This window comes from Semicossyphus pulcher, unplaced genomic scaffold, assembly GCF_022749685.1.
Source record: "Semicossyphus pulcher isolate SPU_LCO1_2020_fin unplaced genomic scaffold, fSemPul1.0.p SCAF_3, whole genome shotgun sequence".
NCBI classification, from domain to species: Eukaryota; Metazoa; Chordata; class Actinopteri; order Labriformes; family Labridae; genus Semicossyphus; species Semicossyphus pulcher.
The window spans coordinates 34,882,831-34,905,662 of record NW_027211704.1 but is presented as its reverse complement, the minus strand read 5'-3'; the positions used below and the strand labels follow the sequence as shown (position 1 = coordinate 34,905,662).

The following is a 22,832-nucleotide window of genomic DNA, read 5'->3' as shown; positions in this document are numbered from 1 at the left end:
GCTAACATGATTTTAGTCCTAACTAACGTAATCTGAGTGCTAGCTAACATGATTTTAGTCCTAACTAACGTAATCTGAGTGCTAGCTAACGTGATTTTAGTCCTAGCTAATGTAATCTGAGTGCTAGCTAACGTGATTTTAGTCCTAGCTAATGTAATCTGAGTGCTAGCTAACGTGATTTTAATCCGAGCTAACGTGATGTTAGTCCGAGCTAACGTGATGAGAGTCCTAGGTTACATAATGTGAGTCCTAGCTCACATGATGTTAGTGCTAGCTAACGTAATATGAGTCCTAGCTAACATGATGGGAGTCCTGGCTTACGTTATGTTTGTACTAGCTAACATAATTTGCGTCCTAGCTTGTGTAATATGATTCCTAGCTAACGTGATGGGAGTCCTGGCTTACATAATGTTTATTCTAGCTAACATAATGTGAGTCCGAGCTAACGTAATGTTTGTTCTAGCTAACATAATGCGAGTCCTAGCTTATGTAAAGTTAGTCCTAGCTAACGTAATATGAGTCCTAGCTAACGTGATCTTCATCCTAGCTAACGTAATGTGAGTCCAAGCATACATAATGTGAGTACTAGCTAATGGAATGTGAGTCCTAGCTAACGTAATGTAAGTCCTAGCTAATGTAATTGGAGTCCTAGCTAACTACTTGCTAACGTAATGTGAGTCCTAGCAAACGTGATGTGAGTTCTAGCTAACATGATGTTAGTCCTAGCTAACGTGATGTGAGTCTTAGCTTAACCTCAGAGGTAGAACTGCTTCTAATGAGCCTGAATAAAGTCAAACTGCAGTAGAGAAATAATCCTGCTGTTGGAATATTAAATTTATTAGCACCAAAATAATGGAGGAAGAATAGAATTGATTGATTGATTGATTGATTAGATTTTGCCTCACTTTTTGTCAAGCCAAAAACGCCTGGTTGATGTTGCTTCCCTTTCCCCTTATAAACGGAGTCATAACAGCAGTAAAATCTGTAAACCAGTAACTTTTATATGCACTGATAGATTTTATTTTCAACCTTGAACTCAGACCCATTCCTGTATTACAAGTGGAGCGACAGCATTTACGAGAAGCAGTCGGACAAAGCAACACCCCTGAGACAAATCAGGGGATAGTTAGTTCTCCTTTCTCACTAAAGAGACACAGACTGAAAAACAGCCGATCAGATTCACCTTCAGACCAACCTGACAACTTCCTCTACTTGAGTTCAGCTACAGGAGAAGAAGAACTACAACACTGCTGCTTCTACCTGCTGACGCTCCGCACGCTGAAGGTGAGTTTGACTAAAAGCAGGACTCTGAGTGAAAGTAAACTGTCAGAGGGTAGGGAGCCATGACTGACTGTTGTGGTGGAAATCTGTAGACAACACTCAGAACTCATGAATAAACACACACAGCATTTGATGGATTTCAATAATAATATATTGTATAAGACATATGGAGAGAGTATACCTGCTTACAGAAAGGCCCCTTCTCTCTCAGAGGATGGAGCTTACACTTGGCTTTTTATAGGACACCAATGAGAACATGACAGAACGCGTTGCACAAGTTCAGCTGTCATATATGTAAGTGAGCACATCATCATATTGTCATGTTTTCCATGTGTATATAGGTCAAGTTCTAACCTACAGCCAGAGTTCTTATATGTAATCTAAATGTTTTACCATTAAGGGAATTCAGCCTACATATGCTTTTTCTCATTTACTGCCATGTGCCAATCTGAAACATTTCTTATATGACTGGGAGATAAGCAAGAAGCATGACCTAAGGCATCACACTTTGTTCAGTGACACATACTAACAGTCACAGGAATGAAATAGCAAGAAATGATCATTTATGTTTCCACTCTGATTTACTTTTACACTGTACTTTCTGTACCATTTTTTCAGCTTCACTCAGAGACTAAATGGCTTCCAGATCAGAGGAGGATCTCTGCTGTCCGCTCTGTCAGGACGTCTTCAGAGATCCTGTTGTTCTGTCATGTAGCCACAGCTTCTGTAAAGACTGTCTGAAGAGCTGGTGGAGACAGAGACCAACACGAGAGTGTCCAGTTTGTAAGAGAAGATCTTCAAAGGAAGAACCACCACTTAGTCTGACGATAAAGAACCTGTGTGAGGCCTTCTTACTGGAGAGAGATCAGAGAGCTTCAGAGGCTCTCTGCAGTCTGCACTCTGAGAAACTCAAACTCTTCTGTCTGGACCATCAGCAGCCGGTGTGTCTCCTCTGCAGAGATTCAGAAAAACACACCAACCACAGATTCAGACCCATCGATGAAGCTGCTCGAGAACACAAGAAGAACCTTCAGGAAACTCTGGAGCCCTTAAAGGAGAAGTTAAAGGTTTTTAAACAAGTTAAAGTGAAGTTTGATCGAACAGCAGAACACATTCAGGTCCAGGCCCGACACACAGAGAGGCAGATTAAGGAGCAGTTTAAGAAGCTTCACCAGTTTCTAGAGGAGGAAGAGGAGGCCAGGATGTCTGCACTGAGGGAGGAAGAGGAGCAGAAGAGTCAGAGGATGAAGGAGAAGATGGAGGCTCTGAGCAGAGAGATAGCAGCTCTTTCAGACACAGTCAGAGCCACAGAGGAGGAGCAGAGAGCTGCAGACGTCTCATTCCTGCACAACTACAAGGCTGCAGTGGAAAGATTCCAGCAGCGCCCCCTGCTGGAGGATCCACAGCTGCCCTCAGGAGCTCTGATAGATGTGGCCAAACACCTGGGCAACCTGAGCTTCAACATCTGGGACAAGATGAAGGACATGGTCTCTTACACTCCTGTGATTCTGGACCCAAACACTGCTGATCCAGAGTTCATCCTGTCTGAAGATCTGACCAGCATGAGAGGAGCGGAGAAACAGCAGCTTCCTGATAATCCAGAGAGGATTGATTCTTCCTGGTCTGTCCTGGGCTCTGAGGGCTTTAACTCAGGGACTCACAGCTGGGAGGTCGAGGTTGGAGACAGTACAGACTGGAGAGTTGGGGTGTCAAAGTCTGTCCAGAGAATAAGAGACATGGACTCTGGATTCTGGGGAATAGAGTCCTTATCAATAGAGTACAAAGCATGCTCACCATCATCTCAGCCCACTGCTCTCAAAGTGAAGAAGCAGCTCCAGAGGATCAGAGTGAATCTGGACTGGAACAAAAGAAAGCTGTCGTTCTCTGATCCTGATACTAACACACACATACACACCTTCAAACATACTTTCACTGAGAGGATGTTTCCATACATTAGCTTTTTGGATAGCACAGTACTATACCTCTTCCCTATGGAAGCTCTCACAAACCCACTGAAGATCTCACCACTGAAGATCTGTGTGACACTACAAGACGTCTAATGGAGTCTTTAGTTTGAAGGTGGTGATTAACTCACATGAGACTCAAAACTAAAAGTTGTTTATTAACATAGTTTTGCCGTAATCCCAAGATTGCATAAACAATTTTTTGTCATATAAAGGATCAATTCACCATTACACGGCGGCCATTTTCCCCTGACTTTATGCTCAGGGTGGGAACCTTAAATGCTGTTATAATTACACATTACTGTGTGTACTGTGTATTCAGCCGACTCATCCTCACGTCTGTTTTTAAATTCAAACAGGGAGGGCAGCACGGCGGAGTGGTGGTTAGCACTGTTGCCTCACAACAAGGAGGTTCTTGGTTTGAAAATGCTGGCCACCTGGGGCCGTTCTGTGTGGAGTTTGCCCTAGTTAACATAATTGTAGTCCTAGCTAACATTATGAGTTCTAGCTAACGTGATTTTAGTCCTAGCTAACTTGATGTTAGTCCTAGCTAATGTGATGTTAGTCCTAGCTAACATGATGTTAGTCCTAGCTAACATGATGTTATGAAAGTTTACCTTTGGAGGTGCAAAAAGTATGATTTCAGAGAACTACCATGACCCTGAGTTAAAATGAATTATATAATCTTATTTTAGCTCATATCATACTCACCTGATCCTGAACAAAGGTATGTTTTATCTACTTTATACTGAAAACTGGGATTTTAATGAAGGATTACTGAGATTTTCATCTGGTCGTGAACATATGGAAAGTGAAATGTCTCTCTGTCAAATGTTTATGACTCCATCTTGTGGTCATCCTGTGTCATTACAGATAATTATACAGTTCAGTGAGTGAATGTGTGCAGATTAATGATGGTGCAGATCAATGACTCTATGGTGCAGATAAAACAATCTTTGTCATTATAGGAATAAAAGCAACATGTTTACCTGAGTACAAACGTGTTTTATTCACAGGTAACATTATAACCTCCCAGACCTGAAAGTAAACATTTAATTATCTTTTCAAAACTACAAAGTGCTTCAGGATATTAATATACATATTCAAATTAAAATACAAATTGTTATGAATGAAGAAGAAATCAGTGTGAATACCTCAGAGAACAAATGAGAGAGTGTGCTGATCGCAGAGATAATCAAATCCTCTCTCATTACACAAAGACGCATGATTAAGGATTCTATATCAGGGCTAAAAGTATACTATCCATATAATATTTGAATTTTTGTGTTTGTCGCTTTCTGTACACATTTTTATTTAAAGTACATTTTTTGTAGAGGATGTTTTTTATTTGTAGAAGTTTTTAGTTGATTATTAATTAGTGTTTATCAGCATAATGTCGTAGAAACATCCAGCAGACGTGTTTATGAAGCGTCATCAGGACCACAGAACTGAAGCTCAATATAAGAAAAACATATTCCAGTTCATTTACCCTCAAAGGATTATGTTGCAGCCATCACGGCCTGGTTTACTGCTGGATGCAGGCTGGAGAAATCTACTTTTAGACCTCAAAATATGTAAAAACTAGGCCCAGATTTAAAAATACTGAAATCCACCTTTAAGTCCTAACAGTGGGACATAAGTCTGCATCTTATTTATGGAAAATCATTATGATGCAGGTGTAAAAGAAATTCATGTTTTTTATTGTCTTTGCTGTGGTTGTACAGGTACATATTGCATGTAAATGTATGGAGGAAAATGTTAAATATATAATATCTAAATTATATCACTGTAAACTACAAGTGAACTATGAGTGCAAAATTGGTCCAGTACAGCATCTTCAGCAAAAGAACAATGTACTCTTCATAATAATATCATCAATATATTATGTTGTATACTTGTATAATAGCCTACATGTTTAATGTATATTTTATATCAACAAAGCAGCAGTTTATATTATTATAACATAAAGGCACAAAAATAACATCATGGTGTAAAACAGTAGTCTATTATTATATTGTCATATAATGCAATGCTAAATGAAATAGGGTACTACCACATATATACAATTTATTCCATGATAATGATACTATCAGTAGACGTAATATATAATCAAGTACAACATGCAGGTGTATACATTTAACTATTTACTGTTGGCATTGTTTATTATTATTACATATTTTACCTTGTCTAATTGATGAGTTACTGTTCAGACCAATGAGGTTGAGACTGTGACTGGATTTATTATGAGTAAATATATTTTAAAAAAATGCTTAATATTGTTTCGGGGGAAAGTGATTCAGATCGGGAGGTGGTGAAATGATGAATGAAAGCTGTGGAGACGCGATCGAAAGGTCAAGAAGCTGGTCAAAAATAGAGCTGCCTCCTGAACTGTCCATGCGACCTGTGATTGGCTGAGGACATTTTGCTGTGCGCTGATTGGCCAGTCGCTAACCCGCCTGTGGAAGGTTCCATTTCACCAGATGCTGAGGGGTAGCTATTTCAACTGACAATTACAATTTTTACCAAAAAACAAAATAAAAAAGTACATTTCCTCCTGTCAAGTCATAATTAGGAAGGTCTTATTTTTGGTTGTTACGTTTGTTGAAAGGGGTTAACGGTTATGACGATGAGTGGGAATTTGGTATTGTAAAATAAACGTCTCCCCCCGTTAGTAGTTAGTCCTGTCAGGTTTGTAGTTACACAGCGGTGCCACTGTGGGAAGCAGTCGGATCGATACCCAGTAACCTGTATCTTCTGTGCCGTTGATCTATACTGCAGGTGTGAACTCTGCCGGTGTGTTCGAGGCTGCTCCCGCCCGGTTCCTGCTTCACTGTCCTTTATCAACCTGTCGTAGAAACATGCTGCGCGTGAGGGCGGCTGTGTGCCAGTCTTGGAGGGGGTAGGTACCAATGCTCCACATGAGCAGGCACGAGACTCCTTCACCTCAGCGGTGACTTTTACAACATGTCAGTTAGCTAATGCTAAGCTAAGACACTCCGCGGTGTTGTTTCCTATCAGGGCTGGGTTCTGTTAGTAGCAGATGATTCGGCTTTATTAAGGAGTCGTGTAACCACACTGTTAGTTTGGTAATTGCCTCACACGTTATGTAATGACACCTAATATGTGAGTTCAACTTTACAGCAACGGATAGACATTTTGGTTTCATATTTAAAACACATTTTAATACCAGTTATGCTTTCGCTGCGATGCAACCCTTCACGGAAGTAACCTGTCAGATCTTAAAGTAGCCTAGTTGATGGTTTTCTCTTGTGGCATATGCTCATTGGGAGGGCTGAAACCATTAGTTAATAAGACATGCAACTTTCTGTTGCATGTCTTATCAATCGTTTATAACTATGAATGACCCAGCCTTCTCTTTGGTTCCAGCTTCTCACACTTCAGTCTGTTTTTAATGCTTTAATGTATTTATTTAAGTCTCTGACTGTTGATTGGACAACACCAGATGTAGAAGAAGTAGGGGAGACCGGGGGCAATTGACCCTATGCTAAGCCCCTCACTTGAATTGCCACTGTCCAATCCTACGTTAGCAACCGTAACTATGCGCAGGAGGCCTGTCAAGCTTTCAGAACTAGGAGAGATGCCGAAACAGTGTGCATATATGGAATCTGCAAGTCTGACAGCAGATCTCCTCAAAGTTTAGAGGGGGGTGTCATATACCTAAATTTCCCTCGGGATAAATAAAGTATCTAATCTATCTATCTATCTATCTATCTATCTATTTTTTCACTTTTCCGAAGGCAAAAACCCAAGAGAAGAGATGTCGTACATGGATAAAAACATGGCTCTTATTGTGTTTATTTTGTTCTTTTAAATATAAAGTGCCTTTGAGTATCATGAAAAGCGCTATATAGATAAAATGTATTATTATTATTATTATTAAAAATTAACTCGCAGCAACAAAAACTCCTTTGTTTACTCCAAGGTATAACGCTAACTAAGTTGGCTAGGTTAGCATGTTAGCAAACAAAGATGGTTGAATATTAATTATAAGTTGATCCAGTGTTTGGATCGAGCCCACGATCCTGACGCGCTTTGAACAAAATGAAAAAGTAAGATCATTTAGGTTTGCTAGCAAAGGGCTGAAACATATTAGATCATGAAAGTTATAGGGAGTCATAACTAAACATTAGCTTAAAATAACAGTGTTGTTCCTGTATATGATTGTCTTCAGTCATGATTCAAAAACCTATTGGACTCCTAGATAATATATATGTAACTTGTATCTGTGTCATGCTTTTTAACATTCATCAAATGTTTTTAAAAGCACTGTGAGACTTACAGTATTGATAAGAACCACGAAGTCAACTGTTAGGCCTACATCTGTTCCCCTTGTAGGTGCAGAGCCCTTTCTCTCCGTTTAGTGATTGAGAGAGTTAACATACTGGTTGATTACTATGTTCATGTCTCTAAACTTTATTATTTGCGTGACTCAGCTTTCTAACTTTTAAATATTTTATATTTTTAATTTTATCCAAATGTCCAGATGACAAGAAGACGGACTTGTGACAGCCGGGACTTGAGTTTTATGACCACCTAACATAAAACTAACCAAACCAAATAAAGCAAAACTCTCATGATTGTATTCTGACATTTCATTATTGAAAGTGAAATTGCTTGAAAAGTCGTTTGGTTTAAAGTCGGGATCAGCACAGCGCTCCTGCAGAGTTTAGGGGTTCTGATTGGTGCAATTTGCGATGTTACAATCAGCCCCGGTCTCCCCTACTCTGAGCTTTACCTCAGTAATAGTATACTATTACGATACCGTACTTCCTGCTGTTATATGATATTTACTTCTGTGGAAAGAAAAGTACCTCAGAAATATACTTAATTACCATTTAAAAACGAGGATTTTTGAAGTGAACGTGTGATGCACCACCTGACAAGCGGTTTCAATGTGCCAGGGGAACAGCAGCTGCACAAAGCAAAGAGTCAGCATACTGAAGTACCCATGCTCAAATATCTGTATTCAGTGTTATGGAGGGTGTGTGTGAGGCTTTTACAGGGTCAGTGACCATGTTAGTAAAAGATTTACTTTATAGATCCCAAACTGGGAAGTTATGCTGTTAGAGCAGATACAGAATACAAACGTTACGCAGGGAGGTAGACGGGAGTTTGGAAAAAGTTCTTGGGAGCAGTGACGGATTCTGAGAAAGAGCAAATGTTTATTTTTCTGTGACAGCTGTAAAAACTCACGTAACACAAATTCCTTTAATGTCCAGATGATTATTATTGTTCACTTTAGGTGGTCTGACACAAAAGCAAAGGAGCTCCGTGTGCAGCGGAATCAGAGCCACATGGGGGGAAAAATGCTGTCAGGGAGGTTTAGGGGCGTTTACTTAGCATGTATGAGAATGCCGATCATGCCACCAGCTGGTCTGTGCTCCCCACCCGCCCCCCTCCAGTGTTGGCTATCCTCCACCCAGTGACCTTCAGTTTGGAGAGTTTAGACTGGAGTGGTTAATCATATATGAAAGAGAGAAACTGCTGTGTCTGCTGTCATAGTGAAACTTAAAATAAACAATAAAACTAGATGAAGCCAGAATAGAGCAGGTCTGAAAAATGTGAGCTCAAAGTTTTTTAGAGTTTACTGAAGCACAACATGACATCTCTGTATCACTTGTTTTGTCTGACTTACACAAATATACTAAGTTTACTTTACAAAAAGATAAAGAAGACACATTTGAGACAATAAAATCAAAGTTTTTGCTAAAAAAATGAGGGAATGTAGTTTGTTAAGCTAAAGTAAAATTTACCAAAGCAGAAGCCTTGTCAAATGTCAAACATTTGGGCTGAAACTTAAGTTCAATTAACCTTTACTCTTCATTTTAACCCGTCAAACGCTGTGATGGAAATATATTTACTAAATTCCATCTTAATGGGGAATTACAGTATTTTTGCTAATACCTGGGCCCTATTTTTTTAGATTTTTAACAGTTACAAAAAGTGTTTGTCTCCAGTAGATGTGTTCATCCTGCAGCAGTGAAACAGGCTGTAAAGGCTGCAACATAATCCTTGATGGGTCAAAGGTCGTCCACTAAAAGTTCACTGCTGCAGGATGAACACATCTTTGGGAGCATTTAAAAACCTGCTCTACTTGTTATTAATTACCCAGGTAAGGTGATCTATAGTAATCTATACTAAATCAGTTGTAATATTTTAGTCTGAGATGCTTAAAACTGGTGTTGCCAGTCAAGCAAGCATGTCTATCACTTACTTTATCAAGCAAATCTTGCCCTGGACTTCATGTCAGTAAAACAGAAGTCTGTTTGTTTGGGCAAAGGTTAACTTGCATATTTTCATTTGTAAAACAGAAACAAACCTGTAGTCCGTGCTCTTTTCTTATTATGTTTCATCACCAACATCTAATTTAGTTTCCCCAGTGTAGATAGAAATGCATTCAGTGTTTGTGTGGGGAGGATGTGTCTGTTTTGTTCAAACAGTTTACTGAAAATTTGGGACAGCATTCAAGTGAGTCAAGCTGAAACCAGTTGAGTTGTGTCTATTCATTAAAAGAGTTCAACATCCTCCCACCCTGACGGAGACTTTCATGCCACTCTAAGCCGATTCAGGTCAAAGGCACCTGCTGATCGCTGCTGGTTTTCCTGCTCGGTGCCTTAGAATGGGCTCTAGTTGGAAAATCTTTTGAGCAGCATTAATCCATTTGATATGTGTGTGTGTTTGAAGGTTCAAAACGTTCCCTTGTGCTGCTGTGGAGGTGAAAAATGAGCCGATCCTGGGCTTTAAAGAGGGGAGTGCAGAAAGAAAAGAGCTGCTGAAGGTTAGAAGCTGCATCTGTTTACTGAACAATCACAGATATGTTCTTGAATACACCCTGAACTGGAGGTATAATTCAGCCTTCATCTGTGTGTAATGATTTTAGGCCTTGGACAGTCTGAAGGGGAAGACGGAGGAGATCCCGTGTGTGGTTGGAGATGAACATGTGTGGACCAAAGACATCAGATATCAGTTATCTGTGAGTCAACACCGCTGGCTGTAGTCTGAGTCACCTGTTGCTCCATGTGAACAAACCACTACTTGCATCATTTTGTAATGCATATTTCAATCAGTTCATTGTGTTAGGCAAGAATAATAATGATTAAAATAATCATTGAATCTTCTTTATTTTCATGTTAAAACAAAAGTCACTCGTGGACATTGACTTTCTTTGTGTCTTTTCAAAGCCGTTCAATCACTCGCACAAGGTGGCAAAGTTCTGTTACGCTGACAAGGTAAGCTGTCATAAAAGGTGTTCTATTTGTTGCAATAATCCCAAGTGAACTTTTGCCTCTGCTAACCGCCTGTTGTTGCTTGAATGTGACTAATTCAGGAGCTCATCAACAAAGCTATTCTGGCGTCGGTGGCAGCGAGGAAAGAGTGGGACCTGAAGCCCGTCCAGGACAGAGCCCAGATCCTCTTCAAGGCAGCCGACATCATCAGTGGACCCAAGAGAGCGGAAATCCTCGCCAAGACCATGATCGGGCAGGTAGAAGAGCAAACTTTAACTACAGTGGTGTGCCTTTGTTCATCAGAGAGAGACAGGGACATGGGTCACACACAGAGAGACAGGGACATGGGTCACACACAGAGAGACAGGGACATGTTTCACAGAGAGAGACAGGGACATGGGTCACACACACAGAGAGACAGGGACATGGTTCACACAGAGAGAGACAGGGACATGGGTCACACACACAGAGAGACAGGGACATGGTTCACACACAGAGAGACAGGGACATGGGTCACACACACAGAGAGACAGGGACATGGGTCACACACAGAGAGACAGGGACATGGGTCACACACAGAGAGACAGGGACATGGTTCACACACAGAGAGACAGGGACATGGGTCACAGAGAGACGGGGACATGGGTCACACACACAGAGAGACAGGGACATGGGTCACAGAGAGACAGGGACATGGGTCACACACACAGAGAGACAGGGACATGGGTCACACACAGAGAGACAGGGACATGGGTCACACACAGAGAGACAGGGACATGGGTCACACACAGAGAGAGACAGGGACATGGGTCACACACAGAGAGACAGGGACATGGGTCACACACAGAGAGACAGGGACATGGGTCACACACAGAGAGACAGGGACATGGTTCACACACAGAGAGACAGGGACATGGGTCACAGAGAGACAGGGACATGGGTCACACACAGAGAGACAGAGACATGGTTCACAGAGAGAGACAGGGACATGGGTCACACACACAGAGAGACAGGGACATGGGTCACACACACAGAGAGACAGGGACATGTTTCACAGAGAGAGACAGGGACATGGGTCACACACACAGAGAGACAGGGACATGGGTCACACAGAGAGACAGGGACATGTTTCACACAGAGAGAGACAGGGACATGGGTCACACACAGAGAGACAGGGACATGGGTCACACACAGAGAGACAGGGACATGGGTCACACACAGAGAGAGACAGAGACATGGTTCACACACAGAGAGAGACAGGGACATGGGTCACACACAGAGAGAGAGACAGGGACATGGGTCACACACAGAGAGAGAGACAGGGACATGGTTCACACACAGGAAGCAGGGACATGGTTCACAGAGAGACAGGGACATGTTTCACACAGAGAGAGACAGGGACATGGGTCACACACAGAGAGAGAGACCGGTACATCGTTCACACACTTGTCAAAAGAATTGTCAGATTTAATTAAGGGTCAAATCAAGAGAACCACTCAGAGAGAAAAAAACAAAACCTAACCTGCTGGATTTTATCTGTGGACGTTAAACTTCTCATTCGTCCTCAGATTCAGGATAAATCAAACCTTGATGATCCTTTGTTTCAGGGTAAGACGGTGGTCCAGGCGGAGATCGATGCAGCCGCAGAGCTGATTGACTTCTTCAGGTTTAATGCCAAACATGCCGTAGAGCTGGAGAAACAGCAGCCATTAGATGCTGAGGGAAGCACAAACACCATGCTCTATCGTGGCCTGGAGGTCAGAATTCACTGCTTTGTTTTTTCACTGTTAGACTCCCCATGTTTCTTTAAAGTCACCCTGTACATGACTTCTGTATGTATCTATCTGTCTACCTTTCCCCTCAGGGGTTTGTAGCAGCTGTGGCCCCTTTTAACTTCACTGCTATTGGTGGAAACTTGGCAGGTACCCCAGCTCTGATGGTGAGTGATATTTTGGTTTCACGTTGAAGAGATGTCATAAGATCATTGAGAAGCTTCGTGTAAAGAGACTCTATGTGTAGAAATCATGAGTGTTTTTTAAACACTTGAGCTTCATTTAGATAATATGTGAATGGAAATCTGTCGGTCGGTTCAAAATCTGAACATCTGTAAGATGAATTGACATGAAGATTTGAACACATATTCATGGTTCCCTGAGGATCAATACAAACACACTTCAGTGATCCACAAAGTTGTTGTTGTTTCCACTGACAGGCTCAGATTGTTATTCTAAGTGTGTGACAACATGACAGAAAGGATCCCTACAGAGATAGACCTTTTTGTTACAGAGGAAGATGATTGTTTTAACCACACACAGACGTTACATCGCTCTCTGCACACACACCAGACTCCATTCAGAAAAACACTGATTTTAGCTCACAGAACACAGGAGCTGCTGGATTACCTCTTCCTGGAAAGATTTGGTCTGAACTTAGAATAACAATCTGAGCCTGTCAGTGGAAACAAAAATAACTTTCAGTGGACGACCTTTGACCCATCAAAGATTATGTTGCAGCCATTACAGCCTGTTTCACTGCTGCAGGATGAACACATCTACTGCAGACATTCACACACTCTTTGTACCCATGTGTTCCCTTAAAGCATTTGAAACATCCTCCATGATGGTGGACCTCAACAGATTGAAATGCATCCAAAATGTTCTCTGGGTTTCCGCTGTAAAAAAACTTCTTGCCTCCTGTTGCATGTGTTTGGGTTTCATGTGTTTGTATTGTGTGTAGTTGTTTCTGACTTAGCGGAGCTGCTGGTGTGTTTCAGGGTAACGTTGTATTGTGGAAGCCCAGCGACACTGCCATGTCTGCCAGCTACGCGGTCTACAAAATCCTGAGGGAGTCGGGTCTGCCTCCAAACATCATCCAGTTTCTACCAGCTGATGGTCCCGTGTTCGGAGACAGCGTCACCTCCTCTAAGCATCTGGCAGGCATCAACTTCACCGGCAGCGTCCCGTAAGGAGATTAGTTGTGTTTCAGATGTGGCTTCATGCTGCTAAAGTCCTTTGGTAGAAACTGGTTCTTAGACGATTCTGCTGGAAACAAACGATTTCTGTTCTGATTCTAATTCTCACGGAGTCTCAGTTTTGATACTGTAATGGTAAAATACAGAGGTCAAATGTTTCAGTTCCTATCCGTAGTCATGTTTTAGTCTCTTTAGGCTTTGAAAAAAAAAAAACGCTGGAACTTTAAGTCATGAAATGGAAACTGCTTTATTATAATGTTAATTTTTAGGACATTCAAGCGTCTTTGGAAGCAGGTCGCCCAGAACCTGGACACCTACAAGACCTTCCCTCGACTGGCTGGAGGTGAGCAGATCATCAGATCATCGGTTACTGTCAGAACGGAGCAGAGACCTAAAGTGTGATCCTATAAAAGTCTATGAGAAAATACTCCTAATTCCCTCTTGATTCCTTCTTCTTATCTTCAGAGTGCGGCGGGAAGAATTTCCACTTCGTCCACAAGACTGCGGATGTTGAGAGCGTGGTGAAGGGGACGATCCGCTCGGCGTTTGAGTACGGAGGTCAGAAGTGTTCGGCCTGCTCCCGGATGTACGTACCCGACAGCATTTGGCCGCAGATCAAACAGGGGCTGCTGGACATTCACAGAAACATCACAGTGGGCGACGTGAGTCCTAAACACACTGCTGTCCACAACACAACAAGGTGTTCTCTCTTTACAGTCTCTCCAGGCCCACAGGGACGCCTTCAGTTTCCTTGTTTTTCCTGATTAATAAAACCTCACAGCTAGCTGAAGATAAAGCAAACCCTGTTTTATTTCCTCTTTAAAGTCTCAGTTTGAGATTATTCAGAAGAGACGCTTCAAGAGGAAAACTTCTCTGATGCTGTTTGTAAAATATTGAATGATTTCCTTTTCTTCTTCTTCTTCTTCTTCAGCCCGTGGAAGACTTCAGCACCTTTTTCTCAGCTGTGATCGACGACAAGGTAAAGCTCTCCTCAGCTCTTACGTCCTCTTTTAGTGCATCGCTGAATGATGTTTGTTATTGACGGTCTTTCCTCTTCTGTTTCCTCCTGCAGTCATTTGCTCGCATCAAGAAGTGGCTCGACCACGCCAAGTCCTCCTCTAATTTAAAAGTCATCGCTGGTGGTAACTGTGACGACAGGAAGGGTTACTTTGTGGAGCCAACCATCATCGAGACCACGGACCCACAGGACGCCATCATGAACGAGGTGTGTTACAGTCAAACTCTTTCAGATCTTTAGAGAAGACTTTGTTGTATTTTTAACCCACTTCCACTTATTTGTGGATTCTAAATGATGAATGGGGACGAAAAGTGTCTGAATGTCTCCAGTAGACGTGTTCATCCTGCAGCAGTGAAACAGGCTGTAATGGCTGCAACATAATCCTTGATGGGTCAAAGGTCGTCCACTAAAAGTTCTTGTTGTTTCCACTGACCCGCTCAGATTGTTCTTCTAAGTGTGTGACAACATGACAGAAAGGATCCCTACAGAGAGAGACCTTTTTGTTACAGAGGAAGATGATTGTTTTAACCACACACAGACGTTACATCGCTCTCTGCACACACACCAGACTCCATTCATATAAACACTGATTTAAGCTCACAGAAGACAGGAGCTGCTGCTCTACTGCTGCATCTCTCTGTTATCTTTATTGTGTATTCCACAAATATTGTGTTTGATCTGAACTAACCCCAAAGTGACAAAATAACATAAACAAACTAACACATTGAGGCAGGGGCAGACCAACAACTCCTGTGTCAGCGAGACAAAATGAATGTTTTTCTAAATGGAGTCTGGTGGCTCAGAAGAGAGCGATGTAACGGCCGGTCCTTTAAATGTCTTTTAAAGGCTATAGATGCTTCGGTGTGTGGCTTCAGTTTACACGCTACAAAAAACATTTAATGTATTAAAAAAATAAATCTGAGCCTGCCAGGGGCACAAACAAGCCTTTCAGTGGACACACACTGATCAGTCTCTTTGCCACTAAGGATTACGCTGCAGCCATTACAGCCTGTTACACTGCTGCAGCCTGAACACATCTACTGGAGGAAATAAAAATTATTTCAGCCATGAGTCATTTAGACCCTGATATCAAAAGAAATAAAAGGGCCCCGGTTTAAATGTACAGGAAATCCCACTTTAACACTCGAGCTGTTACTTCAGCCTCTGCAGCCAAACACTCGGTTAAAATCAGCCCAGGTTTAGTCTGTCTGCTGTAGATACTGATCTCTGTTGGAGTCCCTGCAGCCGTCAGTGAACACACAAAAAGATAATTTCTTTCTCCTAAAGAACAAATGTTCCGTAGTTAACACATACATGCACAGGATCTTTACGTATTGTACAGAAACACAGAGAAAATGTGTTCCTGCTGAATTAATGTGAAGACGAACGAGGTGTGTGGAGGTTAACTCTCTGCATTGTGTGGATTAAATCTGCGGATCACCTCTATAAACAGTCTCTGATGTTTGGTTAACTGAGCTGCTCAAACCGTGTTTCACGCAGTGATTCACACCCTGAAAGCTGAGCAGAGTGTGTGTACATGGTTTACTCAGTTTTTAGGATTCACATTTAAAGATGACTTGCGAGCATGTGTTTTGTGTCGTGCAGGAGATCTTCGGGCCTGTGCTGTCGGTTTATGTCTACCCTGAGAACAAGTACAAAGAGGTGCTGCAGCTGGTAGACAACACATCCCCGTACGCGCTGACAGGAGCAGTGTTCGCTCAGGACAAGTAAGACGAGTTCATCTTCACACATCAACATCTCAGAGTCCAAATCTTTGGTCTGTTCAGACTCTCTTCTGCAGAGATTCTGCCGTTAAAGTGTTTTTAACTCATCAATACTAGTAGTGCTACTCAGGAACAGAACGCTGCAGGAGCCCCATTTGTCAACAGAGCTGTCAATCATGAGGCCACACCTCCTTTTTATAGCATCAAATAACTAATTAAAAATGAACTTGTCAGAAAAATGAACACTTGGACATAAATCAGCATGATAAGAACTAACTATAATGACAGAAACCATGTTTGAGAAAAATGTATTTGATGTGTATTTTGATTTTATAGTTTGACTCATGTCCCATCTGTTAACATGGAGGAGGCGGGCTTTATGAGCTATACTGCAGCCAGGCAGCAGGGGGCGACAGAGAGGGTTTAGGCAGCTGTTATGTTGTCCACCTTTTTAGACAGGATATGGAGCACACACACACAAAACCTTAAAATGACATGTTCCAAAATAACATTCAGACTAAAATAAACCTACACACACACACACACACACACACACACACACACACACACACACACACACACACACGCCCTTTATAGATCACTGTCCTACTGGAAATGTGTGCGCAGGGATCGGCCTCTTATTCCGCCTCTACACACCCACATTACACCATAAATTGTCGATACAAAGCACCTCATGAAAGTAAGTATATATGTATAATGAATAAGGATACAACAGAGAGCAGGATGAGGACATGAGGACACACATATCAGGGGTCACAAACAAAAGAAAAAGCAGCGAGTGAAAACAACTGAATTACTATTGAAACCTACTTAGAGCAGTAATGGTTCACTACAGGCAGGAGTACAAATAGCCCTGCTGGTCTGATCGTTAATGATAACACGGATCTATGAGTAATGTTTGATATTAAGTAAAATCAAATGTCTGAGAGGAATCTAATCTTCATGCAGCCTGGTTTCTGTTCACCTCCTCAAAATCTGCGTCACAACTCCTCCTGTTCCTACAGTTTGTTTTTATAGATCACAACTTCTGAAAGATACAAATCACCTCAGGGGGGCGCCAGAGAGCTGAAGGGGCGGGAAGGTACTGCAGGAGAAGAATGAAAGTCAGAATGGCCTTCTCTGAGTCTAAACTGAGTCAGTGTGAAAGCACAGATATCACACACACATTAATGTGATTTAGTCTGACTTTTAATTGAGATCATTATTTCTAATGTCCCTCCAAAATAAAGGTCCATAAATCCACTTCTCAATCTCAGATAGATGCTACAGACCTGCCCAAGAATGCTCATGTTTTTAAGTTTTCTTTCAGAGTAATCCTGTACGTCCATGTTACACTGCCAACAGGAGCTGCTAACAGCTACTTTAATAGAAACGATTTCACTAGGTAGAAATAGATAAAGAGAACAGCAGCACGGACCTGCAGCTGACGTTAAAACGCCACATCTGATGAGTTTTCTCGAGGTCTCGCTCTGCTCAGCCTTTAGCTGTTTCTGTCTCATGTTTCATCATCAGAAAATCAAACCTGATATATTAAAGTTTTATAATTGAAAGTTATTAGACAGTGAATCCTACTTCCTGTGTTCTAGTGTCTGAGAGGATGTTAAGTTTGAACAGCCTGTCAGCTCGCGTGCTGCATGTTCGGAGTTCTGCCGGACAGTCGCAGCTGAAATAAAAAAAAGGTGATTGTGATATTTCAAAGTGACTCAGGTGTTTATTCAAACATGATGCAAACAGGAAACATGTCCATGAAGGTGAGCGGGTCTGAACGTAGTTAATTCCTTCTGGTCGCTTCCTGAAATCTTCAGCGCCTTCCAGTCTCACCTTCGACAGCCATCTCCGTCACCTCCTTCAGTATCTTTGAACTGACTCATTTCTAATGTTTGAACTCAGTCTGATGTTTTCCTCTGTCTCCTTGTACCTGTGGAAAGTGTTTTACATCACAGAGCGTGTTTGTGTTGCAGGAGTGTGATCGACGAGGCCGCGAAAGCCCTGAGAAACGCTGCAGGAAACTACTACGTCAACGACAAATCCACCGGCTCCATTGTGGCTCAGCAGCCGTTTGGTGGCGCCAGAGCTTCAGGTAAGAGATGATTCCTGTGTGATCAGAAGCAGCAAGTGAAGACCTCTCTGGTAAGAGGTGAGTCAGCCATGTTGGACTGAAGGCAACTACTATATTAACAAAGACGCCCGTTGAATTTCCTGTCTACAAAGTGCTGTAGAAACACAGCAACAAAAGTCTTGCCCTCTGTTATAACTATTTATCCACTTATGAAAGAATCAAAGCAGAAATTTAATGTCGATTTCAAATAAATGTATAAATTCTGAGAGTTACAAATAGACATGACGAAGTTCTTATCAGGTTTAAAGCTTCAGTCGTACAAGACTGCAAAGCGACCAGAGAGCACAGTCACATTTCTGTCAGCTGCAGCCTGTTTGTTAAATAATAAAACAAAAAATAAAGTATAATTCTGTTCTTTCTGCCTCTGAGTAGAGCTGCACAGGTAATCTAATATTCATCCTGATCACGTTTTTTTTCTTCCCACGATTAAATAAACACGTCTAACGGTGATATTGACCTTTAAAATGCTCCGTCCGCAGAAAACTCTGTTGCATATTAAATCAAGCGCTCCCTAAACTAACAGCCGCTCCCCCAGGGGGCGATGGAGAGGTGTGGCCTTCACTTTTGGGGGAGCTGGCATGCCACGTGATGAGTGCCTACCTTGCAGCGGCAGTTTAGAGCGGAAGAGTGAACGACAGAGACAGCTGTTTCGGTTCAACGAGTGACCATGTTAACTGGTGACTTTCAGCTGAATGCATCTGTGGTTGTCGTGGTTACAGCAGCTGTTGAAAACAGGAAGAGAGTACGTAGCTGTCCTCGTAAAAATAAACGTATCTGTTACGTCTTTGAAGTGTGTTTGTAACGTGTCATGAAGACGTCTAACGCTCTGTCGCGTTTTGAACGCAGCTTTGTGTTCTGCTAAAACAGGAAGAGAGCGAGTCACTCGTTATACAGAAACACCGGTCCTCTGAAACGGTTCGTCATTGCTTGTTTGGAGGTGTTTCAGGTTTAGGGCGAGTGATGTTGAGAAGAAACAACCAGCAAACAGGTCATGAAACCTGCGTCTGCGCCGCAAAGCAACACCACTAACTTGTTGAAGCAGCTGAAGAAGCAGCACAAAGTGCAGCATGATGAGAGTGTGAAGGCCGAGAGGAAGAACGAGCTGCTCGCCGTCCTCCAGCACCAAGTCAGACATCCAGAACAGAGACGCTGCACAGAGACACCCTATCCACCCAACTCCCAAAGACACACTGACATTACCCATGATGCACCACACTCTGGTAGAGAACCAAATTTTAAGTCTTTGTTTGAAGCTAAATTTGTTCGTGAGCCTGAACGCAGCACAACATGCACCGTAGTCGTGCAGCCCCATCTCTGAATATTTATGGAACATTTTCCATTGACATACATTGAGCCATATTTTTTATCCAAGCCTCCACTAGTTTTTTCTGTCCTGTAGTTTTAATTTTGGCAGCTATGTTAGATTGAGTCTTTAGATGAAAATGTTTCAGAGCCTGAAGCAGAAAGCCTGAGTTAGTTCATAACCACCTTCATGATACCCGTTTGTTTTGCGTGCGTTGTTGTCAAGCTGCTGCTTTGGGACATCCTCACCTGCATGTCTGGGTCGGCTTCAGCACACATGGTCTCGTCTCGTTAACGAGAACAAAACACACGTGTCGTCAGAGGTTTTTATTATCAAAGATCTATTTTTAGCTCGTCAACGTCTCGTCTTTTTCTTTCAGTATGCACACATTAAATTCTTCCCGTCTCTGTAGAACATCAGGAAAACACAGCCTCAGATTCCCTTACAGATTTTTTCCTTCCCAATACTTTCCCTTTCCACTCAGCGCCGTACTAAGCTCCGCCGTCACGCAGCCTTTGCCGTTACACTTGACTATCAGCCGGCACAGTGAACCCGTCCGATACGAGTACGCTGACTGCTGCTGCCTTTCTAGCTTTGACTATAGCTCTATCGATTCAGACTTTATGCAGTATCAGAGGCTCTCAGTGTCTGAAAAAGTTCCCTCACAGACTGATTGTTGTAAACAGTCTTGGCACTGAGAGCGCCCATGCTCACCTGTCACCTCTGCTCTTCATCCAGGGACCAACGACAAACCCGGAGGTCGGCACTACGTCCTGAGGTGGACGTCCCCGCAGGTGGTGAAGCAGACCCACGTCCCCCTCACAGACTGGAAGTACCCTTACATGGGCTGAGAGCGAGTCCAGCCCTGCAGCCTGCTGGTCCAATCAGAGCCCTCCGTCCATCAGCATGAAATGATGAGCCCCCCTTGTCTTTGCACTGAACCTGGACATGAATGTACTCGAGTGATGAGAGCGTCTTCCATCTGTAAGCCTGAGCTGCCTCGTGACGATCAGTGCAGATCCTTTCTCTCACATCTCTGCGCTCTTATTCTGAAAGTTTGGCTGCTGGCTTCCTGATTGTATAATCAGGATCATCAGAGTTCTGTTGATTTAAAGGTATAACTAGTTTTAATCTCTTTTATCCCACTCAAATTAAAACTCGATTAATCCCTTTGATTACCATTTTTTAAAACTCAAAGGTCAAAATTTACAACTTCTAATTTATGAAAAGAATATATTAGTTGCAGCCCTGCTTCAAAATAACATATTATGATAGGTCAATATTAAGTTTGTTACATCCATAAACGCGTCTCATGTTTGTGAGTTGCAACCATGAATTTAAATAAATGTAAATAATTGTAGAGCTCTGTGTTAAAGAGGTCGTTTCCTCTTTTGTGCTGATTTGTTAGACGTGTGTCCCTTTAAATCTTTTCTACTGTAACAAGGACGTGGACATGGCAGAGACACAAACTGCACTGTGTGACTACTACTACACGCTGTGAAACTGACCTGATCTCTAAATGCTGACGATGTTCAGAACGACTTCACAATTTGCTGGTTTTGTCTTTTATCAGAAACTTTGAGGAACATATATTTTCTGAGTATTTTCTATTTTAGATTTGCTCCTCAAACACATAGAGATGATGTATTTACTGATCACGCCTGCCTTAGTAACTGTGGAAATCCAGGTAGATAATTTTTGACAATAAATGTTAAATTATTTCCATTAAAGTGATGGCTTCTTTTTTATCTCTTATGGCTGCATTAACAGTGGTTTTCAAACGGTAAGGGTCCTCTCCCAGATTATTACGTTACATCAACAATCGCACACATGAGACACAAGTTGATATGAATGTATTTGATTGAGGATAACCCCCGACTCCCCCAACGAGACACTCAGCACGACAGAAGAAAAAGAATCTCTGTGAACAACCTGTCCTTCATGTGGGACTCCTGTACGTCCACAGTCAGGAAACCTCACAGCCCGGACAGAACACTGATTTATTCCCTCTGTAAACACTTTCCTTATGAGTTTATGGTCTCGAGCTCTAGTTTTAAGTCCTCTTCAACACAGCATGATCATTAAGAGTCACAGAGACCATAAAGCAGGGGAGGGTTTAGGGCGGGGCTACCTGTGATTGACAAGTTGTTACCATGGTGACCTGAAAATGTCTTGTTAGCGCTCAGTTGTACTAAAAGTCTGTCTCAAGAGTCCGCTGTTCTTGTTTCTGTAAGTATATTTTCTTTGAAGGCCAAATTATCATCACAATTAACCGTGATGGAACTTGCTAACCAAGCTAGCACTAGCATTAGCTGATAAGTTAGCCCCCCCAAACAAACACGGTCACCTCCAGCTCTAAAAGAGAAACATGTCGACAGCCAGACTCCAGGCCGGGCTGCAGTCACAGTGCTTTGTCAGAGTGTTTGCTGATTTATTGGGATCCCCATCAGCTGTTGCCTTGGGAACAATAAAGCTGTGTTCAAACTATAATGAAAGCAGAGTCTTACCTTGAGTAACTGACGACAGTTTGACTGCTGGATCATTTGAGTTTATTTGCGTTAGTTTCACACAATCTGCCAATATTTGCTCTTTATACACTTTCAATATTACTAATGATAATAACTTTATCTCTGTGGCACCTGTCATGCAAAGATTCAGCCCAAAACGCCTGACCAAACACGGTCAGATTAAAAAAAACACAATAACATAATAAATAAAAAATTATATATTTATAAATAAATAGAATAAAAATATAGTGATAGAAAACAAAGCAAACTTAAAAACCAAAGAGCAAGGTTAGCATAAATTAAAAGCTCTTGAATTTCTTTTTCAATATTTAGTTTGTCCTACGATCCGGGCGGGGGGTGTTCCACAATTTAAGGCCAGAAAGCGAAAAGCTGCTTCACCCAAAATGTTTGTGGGGCAAACAGGTCGCCAGTGCAGTGACGAGAGCAGATGGGTCATGTGATCTCTTTTCTTTGTGTTGGTTAAAATCCAGGCTGCCGCTTTCTGATTAAATTTTCTCAGAGTCTTTTTTGGGAGACCAGTAAAAGGAGTTGGAATAATCTAAGCGGCTGGTAATTAAAGAAGCATTTCAAACTTTGTTTTCCCAAAAAATGGTGCAAGTTGGCAAAATTCCAAAGATAAAATAAGGCTGTTTTTTCAGCGTTGCGTATTAAACCAT

At 42.0% G+C, this 22,832-nt stretch overlaps 1 protein-coding gene and 1 pseudogene across 1 annotated transcript; both read left to right on the top strand.

Moving 5' to 3' along the window:
- Positions 1–1,916: 1,916 nt before the first annotated feature.
- On the top strand, positions 1,917–3,297 carry LOC138605292 (E3 ubiquitin-protein ligase TRIM35-like; annotated as a pseudogene).
- Positions 3,298–5,979: 2,682 nt separating this feature from the next.
- On the top strand, positions 5,980–21,543 carry aldh4a1 (aldehyde dehydrogenase 4 family, member A1). The gene is made up of 15 exons (XM_069678558.1): positions 5,980–6,144; positions 9,951–10,044; positions 10,147–10,239; positions 10,448–10,495; positions 10,594–10,749; positions 12,100–12,249; positions 12,357–12,431; positions 13,266–13,453; positions 13,733–13,806; positions 13,929–14,125; positions 14,395–14,442; positions 14,536–14,688; positions 16,087–16,208; positions 18,188–18,306; positions 20,387–21,543. Exons 1-15 carry the CDS (start codon positions 6,104–6,106, stop codon positions 20,497–20,499), a joined length of 1,671 nt encoding a protein of 556 aa, XP_069534659.1. The 5' UTR covers positions 5,980–6,103; the 3' UTR covers positions 20,500–21,543.
- Positions 21,544–22,832: the final 1,289 nt, after the last annotated feature.

Bases quoted from the DNA above. Each gene is read 5' to 3' on its own strand.
- aldh4a1 (XM_069678558.1), top strand. From the start codon at position 6,104: ATGCTGCGCGTGAGGGCGGCTGTGTGCCAGTCTTGGAGGGG. The intron at 10,240-10,447 runs GTGAGTCAACAC...GTCTTTTCAAAG, and splicing joins ACATCAGATATCAGTTATCT to CCGTTCAATCACTCGCACAA. The intron at 12,250-12,356 runs GTCAGAATTCAC...CTTTCCCCTCAG, and splicing joins TGCTCTATCGTGGCCTGGAG to GGGTTTGTAGCAGCTGTGGC.